The following is an 11052-nucleotide window of genomic DNA, read 5'->3' as shown; positions in this document are numbered from 1 at the left end:
TTAGTGGATATTTATAATCCCTAAAGATTGTTATTTCCATCAAATAACAATTATTCTCATAAATGCTCCATTAAACCCATTTATGATTTAGTCTTTAATTATTTAATTATTTATTTATTAGTCCCTTTATATATTACATATTTCCCACATGAGACATAATTATCTTACATTCTCCCACTTGACTCATGTGACATTTCTCACAACGGACAAATAAATAAATTAATTAAATTAACATAATGCGTATTAAAATGGCTAAATCATTTTATGCATTGGATTCGTCATAATTTCATATTTAAAAGTATGAACTAATTTGAGTCATGGCGGTTGTACATCAGTTTAATCGACATAGTCCCTTCCATGTACTACAAACAAGTCTTCTTCTTAATATGATCATTAATAAGGAGCACATACTTGGTCCAAATTTATATCTTTATTCAAGATGACACCTGTTTACATTATTCTAACACAAATATGCATAAAACTATAGAAAACAGGTACTCAGAAACATATCATTGATGAGCTCAAAATGTCAATCACTTAATATAAAATAAACATGATACTCAACAATCATTAGTAACAATAATGCCCATATTTTTAACATGCTCAATAAATGTTTTAGGCGGTAATCCCTTTGTTAAAGGATCAGCTATCATAAGATTTGTGCTAATATGTTCTATTGACACTCTTTGTTTCTGAACTTCCTCCTTCACGGCAAAGTACTTTAATTCCATATGCTTAGCACCCTTAGAGTACTTATCGTTCTTAGAAAAAAATACTGCTGCAGAATTATCACAATACATTTTCAACGGCTTAGCAATACTGTCGACAATTCCAAGCCCTAAAATAAAGTTCTGCAACCAATTAGCCTGAATTGTAGCCTCAAAACATGCTACAAATTCAGCTTCCATAGTCGATGAAGCAACAACTGTTTGTTTTGCACTCTTCCATGATATTGCTCCTCCAGCTAAAATAAATACATAGCCAAGAGTGGATTTTCTTGAATCCACACATCCAGCAAAATCAGAGTCTGAATATCCAATCACCTCAAGGTGATTAGACCTCCTATATGTAAGCATGTGACACTTTGTTCCCTGTAAGTATCTCAGAACTTTCTTTGCAGCTTTCCAATGTTCCATTCCCGGATTACTTTGATATCTTCCTAACATTCCAGCTGCAAAACTTATATCTGGTCGAGTACAGATCTGAGCATACATGATACTCCCAACAACTGATGCATACGGAATTGCTTCCATTTGTTTTCGTTCCAAGTCATTTTTAGGACATTGAGTGAGACTAAACTTATCTCCTTTCTGAATTGGAACGGCCGATGCTGAGCACTTTTCCATCCTGAATCTCTCTAGTACTTTATTGATATATGCTTTCTGAGACAAGCCTAACAGTCCTTGTGATCTATCTCGGAATATTTCTATTCCTATCACATAGCTTGCCTCGCCCATATCTTTCATTTCAAAGTTACTAGAGAGAAACTTCTTAGTCTCATGAAGAAGACCAAGATCGTTAGTTGCAAGCAAGATGTCATCAACATATAGAATTAAAAATATAACTTTACTCCCACTGACCTTCAAAAATATGCATCGATCAACAATGTTTTCTTTAAATCCAAAGGAAACAATGGTATCATTAAACTTTAAATACCATTGGCGGGAAGCTTTCTTAAGTCCATATATTGATTTCTTTAATTTGCACACCATGTGTTCCTTTCCTTCAACCGAGAACCTCATTGGTTGGTCCATGTAAACATTCTCCTCTAAATTTCCATTTAGAAAGGCGGTTTTCACATCCATTTGATGTAGCTCCAAGTCATAATGGGCTACTAATGCCATGATAATTCTAAAAGAATATTTTCGTGAGACGGGTGAAAAAGTCTCTTTGTAATCAATGCCATCTTTTTGAGTAAAACCCTTAGCAACAAGTCTAGCCTTGTACCTTTCAAGGTTGCCATCAGAGTCACGTTTAGTCTTAAAGACCCACTTACAACCAACTCTCTTGCAACCTTCTGGCAATTCTACAAGGTCCCAAACATCATTTTGTTCCATGGATTTTAATTCTTCTTTCATGGAATTTAACCACTTTTCAGAATTATCACAACTTACAGCTTGTGAAAACGAAACTGGATCATTCTCATTAATACTTGAGTCAGTTTCTAACTCATGTAGATATACCATATAGTCATTCGAAATAGCTGGTCTTTTTTTTCTCTTTGTGACCTTCTTAATGTTATTTCTTGTGGTTGTTCTACAATAGGTTCATTATGAATCATGGGTTCATTATTGTGTTGCTCTTCTTCATTGTTGTTTGACTCAACAGTTAGAGGAACACTTACTTTATTGCCAAAGGCATAAGTCAAAGGAACTTGCATTCTAACTTCTTTGACTTCCACTTTCTGTGGAATTGTACTCCCACTAACTTCACCATTTTTAATGAACCTTGCATTTCCAGTTTCAACAATTCTCATATTATGATTAGGACAATAAAACATATACCCCTTTGATTTTTCTGGATAACCAATGAAATATCCACTGATTGTTCTTGCATCCAATTTCTTTTCTTGTGGATTATAAATCCTTATTTCTGCCTGACAACCCCAAACATGTAGGTGCCTTAAACTAGGTGTCCTACCAGTCCACAGTTCAAAATGTGTCTTTGAAACTGCCTTACTAGGAACCCTGTTTAACAAATACATGGCAGTTTTCAAGGCATACATCCACAAATATATGGGTAAAGTTGAATTACTTAACATACTCCTAACCATGTCCATTAATGTTCTATTACGCCTTTCTGATAAACCATTTTGTTGTGGTGTACCTGGCATTGTATATTGAGCACAAATGCCACGTTTCTGAAGAAGTTTAGCAAATGGACCTGGGTGTTGCCCAGTTTCATTGTATCTTCCATAATACTCACCACCTCTATCAGATCTTACAACTTTCACCTTTTTGTCTAATTGCCTTTCTACTTCATTCAAGTAAATTTCTAAGGCATCGACTGCTTGAGATTTCTCATGCAATAGATAGACATAACCATAACGTGAATAGTCATCTATAAAGGTAATGAAGTATTTTTCCTTTCCGAAAGAATTGACATCAAAAGGACCACATATGTCGGTATGCACAATTTCAAGAAGCTGAGTGATTCTTGTAGCTCCTTTCTTTGTATGTTTTGTTTGTTTTCCTTTAATACAATCCACACAAATATTTAGATCCGTAAAATCTAGATTTGGAAGAATTTCATTTTTTATTAATCTTTTCATTCTTTCTCTAGAAATGTGACCTAAACGTCTATGCCACAAGAAAGCAAAACGTTCATTTACTAAACTACGTTTAGTACCAATGTTATGATGCAGAGTCAAGAGGGTTTCATCACACAAACCATCTAAATTCAATTTATATAAACCATCACAAAGAATACCAGTACCAATGAGATGATTATGCTTAAATAAACTGAAACATCCATTACCAAAAGTAAAAGAGTATCCAATAGCATCAAATTTAGATAATGAAACTAAATTTCTAGATAAACTAGGTACATAAAGAGTTTCCAATAAATCTAAATGATGTCCAGTGTTAAGGATTAAACGATAAGTCCCAACTGCTTCCACTGGAACTTTCACTCTATTCCCCATGAAGACGAACTTCTCATTTGGGCTTATGGTTTGGATTGTAGTGAATCCCTGCATCGTATTAGAAACATGAGTCGTACATCCAGAATCGATCCACCATGTATTATGGGGAACTTCAGTTAAATTTGACTCAAAATATACATAAGCATTAAGCTCACCTTTCTTTTCGAACCAAGCCTTACGTTTTTGGCAATCCTTCTGGAAGTGTCCAGATTTCCCACAAAAATGGAAATTATTACCCTTTGATGCTTTCTTCTGGATTGGTACAGATGCCTCATTAATCTTTAATAGCTTTTTGCCCTTATCATGTTTCTTAACAAACTTCTTTCCAGCTCCTTGATTCCCTTGGTGGCTTACATAATGAATTGAGTGACTTCCTTGATTCTTAAGTCTCGTTTCCTCCTGAACCAACATACTATGCAATTCATGCACATTCCATTTGTCTTTCATGGTATTATAGCTCATTTGAAACGGCCCATACTCAATCGGTAATGAGTTAAGAATAAATTGTACAAGGAAATTCTCATTCACAGCCATTCCCAAGGACTTAAGTCTTGCTACAATATTTGTCATCTCAATGACATGCTCATGCATAGTACGTGAACCATCAAACTTCATGGTGGTCAGTGTACTCATTAGTGTCCCAGCAAGAGACTTATCAGCTGTTTGAGAGCGCTCTGCCACAAAACCCATAAATTCTTTAGCACTTTCAATTTTGGGTAGAGCTGTCTTAATACTGTCGGCAACAGTCATTCTCATGAACATAAGGCAGAGTCTGTTAGACTTTTCCCAAGCTTTATAATAGGCTTTTTCTTCATTACTACTAGAATCAGTAATAGTAGTAGGCTTCTCTTCCAATATAGCAAGATCTTGATCCAAAACACCGAGGTGAAATTGGACTTGCTCATTCCAGTCAGAGAAATTAAGCCCATTAAAAATTGGAACAGACGCTACAAGAGAATTTAGTGAATTGGGAACAGATACTGCATAATAAAAAAAAATTTATATGAGTGTTTTGAGACATAAAATTCATGCTACACATATAATATAATCAAACATCAATTAATAGTATATTGATGTTCTCCTTTGGGTGATACATCAACATACAACATACAAACATAATTATGCTAATAAATTTAATCATTATTTTGCAACTAAACATGCACCAATTAGAATTATCTAATACCTTTGGATATATAAATAATCTAATAGCACACATAAGTCACACACAATTATATTCATTGATTATGAGAACAACTAATCAACCTTTGGGCGATACATAAATGTCTTATAATAATGAATTTCAATATACCCATAAACAAACAATTATTTTATTTAGCATCCATTATTCTATGGGTAATTGAATTAAATCACCATTAATTTGGAATTAAAATAAATATAAAATCTGGCCACTTTGGTGACTAACAAATTCATCATAAAATTAATTCCAAGATTTTATTTAAAAAAAAATCAATTCTTTCCAATTAGAAATACAAATTTAGGTATTTTTAGAAAAAAGGAAACTTTCAAGAAAATAATTCTTACGCGATTACCACTAGGATTTCGATAATGTGAAATTTAATATATTGATCATATTTCAAAATTTAGAATTACATTCATGATCCAAACAAACAACATGCAGCGGAAAATTAAACATAATATTGCAACAATGACCTTGATAGAATTATTCCACTTCCGGTGGTACTCAAAGGATAACATTTATATAATATTCGTTTGTTTGTCTATCCTTTTTCTTTTCACTTTTCATAATATTTTCCCACTTCAGGTGAAGAAAATATTCTTTTATTTTCATTGTCGTACAATTATCTCACTTCGAGTGAGAGAATATCCTTTTATTTTCATTGTTGCACAATTATCTCACTTCTGGTGAGAAAATATTCTTCTCACTTCTGGTGAGAAAATATTCTTCTCACTTCTGGTGAGAAAATATTCTTTTCATTATTGTACAATTATCTCACTTCTGGTGAGAAAAATTGCTTGAAATTTCTTGATTTGACAATGTCTTCTGGATCATTGCAAAATCGTTATATATGTATATATATATATATAACATTCATGGAGAATTATACAATTTTACAACACATATCATTCACAGAGAATCATTCAATTTCAAAACCATGCTCTGATACCACATGTATGTTCTATGATTTTCTAATACATCAATTATAGAAAATTAAAGGATCTTTGAAATTCATGATACTCACATAATAATAAGAAAGTGTGTACCTTTCTCCATAGTAGAAAACTCATTTGATCCTTAGAGTGCTTTGATCTTCTTGAGAAGAGAACCAAGATTTCACTCCCTTTGACTTTTCTTTCTACTCCCTCTATCTTTCGTGATGGCTAGGGTTTGAGAGAATACTTTCTGTCAGGGGTGTGGACCTTGTCTCACATTAGTGGATATTTATAATCCCTAAAGATTGTTATTTCCATCAAATAACAATTATTCTCATAAATGCTCCATTAAACCCATTTATGATTTAGTCTTTAATTATTTAATTATTTATTTATTAGTCCCTTTATATATTACATATTTCCCACATGAGACATAATTATCTTACATACCAAATACATCGAATCATAACCATCTCTATTTGTCGACATCAAGGTCAAGTATAAAAAAATCCTATACTTTTTTCATCATCTGTCGACTGAAAGACTTAACATTTAAATGCAACCGATTTTTTCTGAAGTAAGGGACATGGACAAATACATAAGGTTTTAACACCCTATATTTTCTCACAATCAATATCAAATGCATATATAAGGCTTTCTTACCCTATGTTTTCTCATGATGAATAAAAAAATGCAACGAATAATGACTTTCTACTTTTTAACATCAGGTTCAGGCATAATCATAGAAGGATCATATACCATAGTCATCATTTGCCAATTAAAACACTAATCATATAAATGAAACCGATTTTCATTGAGTTTAGGGACAAAGTCAAATATATAGAGTTTTAACACCCTATATTTTTCCACCGTCAATACCAAATTCATCGAATTATGACTGTTACTATTTGTTGACATCAAAGTCATGTATAAAAAGATCATACATCTTTTTAATCATTTATCGACTAAAAGAGTCATCATGTATGTGGAATTGATATAAAATCTGACTAATGTAACATTAACTAATGTAAAATTTGACTTTGCTAAGCATGAAAATATGGGGGACATTTATTGGTCTTTATAACTCTATTTTTCTTATTATGAATGCAAAATGCATCAAATAATAACCATCTCTAGTTTTTATCAAACTCAGACATAATCATAAAAGGATCATATACTTTTTTCATCATTTGTAATTGAAAACACACATCATATAAATGTTCATTTTTACCAAGTTTAGGGTTAGAGTCAAATATATAAGATTTTAATAATCTATATTTTCCCGTCACGAATACCAAATGCATTGATTCATAAACTAAATTCACTATTCCTAGTGGACATGTATGATGTACTTGTGAGCATGATGCAAAATGGGTGTTTTGAGTAGGCACTTAGAATCTCTCAAAACCATTTCCAAGAGAAAGACCTTTGCAAGAAGAAATTAAAATAAAAATGAAATACGAAAACAAACCTTCATGCCTTCTATATAATGAACAAACTCATTAACGTAAGAGCATCTTCTAATGTTTCACTCATCTTTTTGGTGTTTGATCTTCAAGCTCTCCAAAAGATAGCCTCAGCCAAGTGACAAGTCCTCCTTGACTTTTATCAAAATTCCAAAATGCTACCTTCAATTGAAAATTCAGCACCAAAACAACGTTAGATAAGTTTTAAAAGACAAACAATAAACTCTGAAGTATTTTAACCAGCTGATATCCCAATCCCATATAGGTTGTCCCCTATGATGCACGGATACGATACGCGTATCGGATACGATACGTATCCGATACGACGATACGTCAAATTTTGAAAATATAGGATACGATACGTTTAGGATACGTATTAAAAATAAATAAATTAATATATATAAAATTGTAATTGCAAATAAATATCATTCAAAAATCAAAATTAAGAAAACATTTCTTGTTTTTTAATTTGTAAACATTACTAAAAAAATTATAAATCATTTTTTTATTGTCGAGAAATAGGAATAGTATCAATTTCATCCCCTCCTTGACCATCATCTGTAAATAAGACAACTTCCATTTCTGGTTCATCAAGAGATAATGACGCCACTTCAAGATTTTCAACACCATCAAAGCTACCCCATGCATCTCCACCAATGTCCCACATTCTAGTACTCCCTTGCATATATTCTTCACTTTTCCTAGACAAGAGTCGCAAATTAGTATGTACATAAACCAAGTCTTCTGCTCTTTTAGGATTCAACTTATTTCTTTTCAGGGAGTGAATGAAGGAATAAGTGCTCCAATTCCTTTCGCAACAAGATGAAGAACTAGGTTGTACAAGAAGCTTTAAAGAAAGCTTTTGAAGGAGAGGGGCAGAAGAACCATGCATTACCCACCATGATTTAGCATCTAATGTCCATCTATCTTCAATTGAGTCAAAAGAAGCAAAATTATGAGCTTTGGATGAAAAATCAGCATATTCAAGAGAAACCATTCTTCTTTCTTCAGCTGTTGTGAAAAGCTTTTTTAAACATTTATTTCTTTCCATAGAAATTTCTTCATCCTCATGTGGAGAAATTCTATTTGGAGCCTCTTGAAGCCATTCATCACTGTAGTACCTGTGAATAAATAAAAAAAATTAGTAACTATCAAATTATTTATAAATAAATACTAAAAACAAATAAATATTTAATAGGCTAATTTTACCTAGGATTCAAAGAGTGAGCCATGCAGTGGAGAGGGGTGCAACTCTTAGTCCACCTATCAATTAGTATAGAATAAACAACTTCATAAAATGTTGATGTATCATTTAACTCTTTTCCTTCATATCTATATATAGACGTCTTTACTTTTTCTATCATACTATCTCACATCTCATAGACCAAATGAAGTGTAGGACTATCTGTGTCACAAGCCCTAAGCATACTATAAATAGGCTCGGTGAAATTAAGAATATATGTAATTTTGTCCCACCACGCATCATTCAAAATAAATTCTTTTGCAGCTTGGGCCTTACCCACATCATCTTCTCTATAAGAGTTCCATTCTTCACTAATAACCATCAATTGCAAAGCACCTTTCAAAAGTTTAAATCTCTTTAACATCACTAGAATAGATGCAAAGCGTGTTTCAGCTATAGCAAGCAATTTTAGAGGTGAAAAGTGATTAAAAATTGCCAATCTCATTGAGTGATTCATGATAAAGTTCCTAACAAAAGAAACATCATCAACAACTTGAGTAATTCAATTACATTCAGCATAAGCTACCTCATTCCTTTCAGTATTTTTGGCAGCACATATATTCTTCAATGCAAGGTTCAATGTGTGAACAACACAAGGAGTCCAAAAAATTTTAGGAAAAGAAATTTCAACAATCATTCCAGCACCTTTGCATAGAAGAGCATTATCTGTTATAATTTGAACAACATTTTGTTCTCCTACTTCTTTTATAACTTCTATCATCTTATCAGCCATATAATGTGATGCAAGACTTGTTGAGAAACCCGGATTGATGTTGAGTTTCCTTCAAGCTCCTCCCTAGATCTTGAACTCCTTGATTCTTCCTATGCTTGGTTAAGGTCTCCTATGGATGAGAAGGCCTTAAGACCACCACGGTTGGTGGAGAAACTCTCCCAAGAGGCGCCACTCCTTGTTGTAGAGATAAGCCCCTTCAATTCTCACCACACTCTTCTATGAAGGGATAAGAGAATTGGATGCACTCAAAGAGGTTTAGGGACTTTTGGAAGAGAGAAATCTGAACTCAAGTCAGAAAATACAATCTCAATTACATCAAAAGTGTCTTACAAGGTAAGGTTTACAAGTATATAGGAGTAGGAAGCTTAGAGAGCAAGCTAGCCTTAACCATGGTTCACTAGGAACCATGGTTGAGTCTAGCTAAACCGTCCAAGTTAAGAGGCTTGGAGAGCAAGCTTCTCACTTGGCTTGCTTGGTAAGCTTGCCAAGGAGAAGCTTGTGCTTCAAGCTTCCAAGCTTGAGAAGTGCCTAAAAATTCGGCCAAGTGTGAACAAGTGTGAACACAAAGTGTGAACACACTTCTAAGGTGGGTGGCCCATTGGATTTAATTTACTCCATCCGGTTTGAAAATGGTTAATTTGGTTTAGTTAGGTTCATTCAATGTGAATGGAACCTAGCTAAATCAAATCTGAAAAATTAGGAGTAAAATGAGTCCAATATGTAAATTTTAGCCTAGGACCACCTTTGGCTAAATTGCTAGGAGCACACTCTAGCTTACTAAGGACACTCTCTATTTTGCTAATGTCACTCCTACTAGAAAAACTAAAAAAGAATGTATTTCTAGGTTAGGTTAAATGGAGTCAAAGTGTCCAAGTAACCTACCCTAGAAACAATATACAAAAGCTACTAAAAAGGAAAATAAAGTGTCTCACAAATACAAAGGCAAAAATACACCTATACAAGTATCTACTATATACAAGGTACAAGAAATCAACTATACAAGTATGTACAATGGAAACTCAAGAGACTAATAAGAGGAACCATAATCAATGCTCATGATGAGCAAAGATCTAAGAAGCACCTCCTCTTTAGAAGCCTCCTCTAGCTTCCTAACCATGGACCTAGTCAAAGGTCCAATGGCCTTCAAGTATGAGCATCCTTGGATCACCCTTCACCCTTCTTGGTCTTACCTCTTCCAAAGGGATCCTTGGGGATTAGATTTCCATCATACCCTCCCCCGTCGAAAGGATTTGTCCTCAAATCCAGTGGTCCTTCCACAAAGATAGCATCACCTACAATGAAAATAAGAAACAAAGCATTAGGGATGACATATTCATATAGCATATGTGGAAAGTGCACCCTATGAGGAATTCCTTCTATAGTCCTAGCAAGGGTCCTTAGACTAGGAAGGATGGGTTCTCTAAGCATAAGAATAGGATCCTCACTATAGTGTATTCTAAGTATAGAACTAAATCCTAAAAATGTGATAGTGCTAAAACTATAATAAACTAATGAAGTAGTCCTATATACTAAGATATCTTGCCTAAAGTACCCTATGTAGTAACCTAGGCTTCTACAAGAAAACAAAGTGAATATAATAAGGAAATTACCTAGACAACCCTTGATCATATTATATGTTAGATACATCATGGAAGAGGGTGTAAAGAGTTTAGAAAAGTCATAGAATCTAATTTGGTCTTGAAGGGAAGTAGTATAGTTAAGTTCAAAGAAGTTTGAACTTCCCTTAAGATCAAAAATAGAAAATAAGACACAATGAGATGTATCTAATAAACAATATAAAACAAAGGTTGGGTGCTTTATTAGAACAACTAAA

General features: G+C 33.4%; 2 protein-coding genes across 2 annotated transcripts; both read right to left on the bottom strand.

Annotated features, from left to right (window-relative positions):
* Nucleotides 1-4025: 4025 nt before the first annotated feature.
* LOC145952063 (uncharacterized) lies at nucleotides 4026-5897 on the bottom strand. Its single transcript, XM_083064281.1, has 3 exons — nucleotides 5888-5897; nucleotides 4154-4623; nucleotides 4026-4055 (listed from the first exon to the last, which is right to left on the bottom strand). Exons 1-3 carry the CDS (start codon nucleotides 5895-5897, stop codon nucleotides 4026-4028), a joined length of 510 nt encoding a protein of 169 aa, XP_082920407.1.
* A 1850-nt stretch (nucleotides 5898-7747) lies between these two features.
* LOC145952062 (uncharacterized) lies at nucleotides 7748-9218 on the bottom strand. The gene is made up of 4 exons (XM_083064280.1): nucleotides 8996-9218; nucleotides 8617-8878; nucleotides 8452-8505; nucleotides 7748-8363 (listed from the first exon to the last, which is right to left on the bottom strand). Exons 1-4 carry the CDS (start codon nucleotides 9216-9218, stop codon nucleotides 7748-7750), a joined length of 1155 nt encoding a protein of 384 aa, XP_082920406.1.
* Nucleotides 9219-11052: the final 1834 nt, after the last annotated feature.

The sequence above is a fragment of the Cajanus cajan genome, chromosome 9 (assembly GCF_000230855.2).
Source record: "Cajanus cajan strain Asha chromosome 9, NIPB_CcT2T_4, whole genome shotgun sequence".
In the NCBI taxonomy this organism is placed as follows: domain Eukaryota; kingdom Viridiplantae; phylum Streptophyta; class Magnoliopsida; order Fabales; family Fabaceae; genus Cajanus; species Cajanus cajan.
This window is presented reverse-complemented; position numbering and strand designations above follow the sequence as displayed.

Bases quoted from the DNA above. Each gene is read 5' to 3' on its own strand.
- LOC145952063 (XM_083064281.1), bottom strand. The intron at 4,056-4,153 runs GTACAATTTATT...TGAATTGCATAG, and splicing joins CTGTGAATGAGAATTTCCTT to TATGTTGGTTCAGGAGGAAA.
- LOC145952062 (XM_083064280.1), bottom strand. From the start codon at position 9,218: ATGGCTGATAAGATGATAGAAGTTATAAAAGAAGTAGGAGAACAAAAT. The intron at 8,879-8,995 runs GTAATTGAATTA...TGCTTGCTATAG, and splicing joins TGAGGTAGCTTATGCTGAAT to CTGAAACACGCTTTGCATCT. The intron at 8,506-8,616 runs GTGAGATAGTAT...ACTAATTGATAG, and splicing joins CTTCATTTGGTCTATGAGAT to GTGGACTAAGAGTTGCACCC.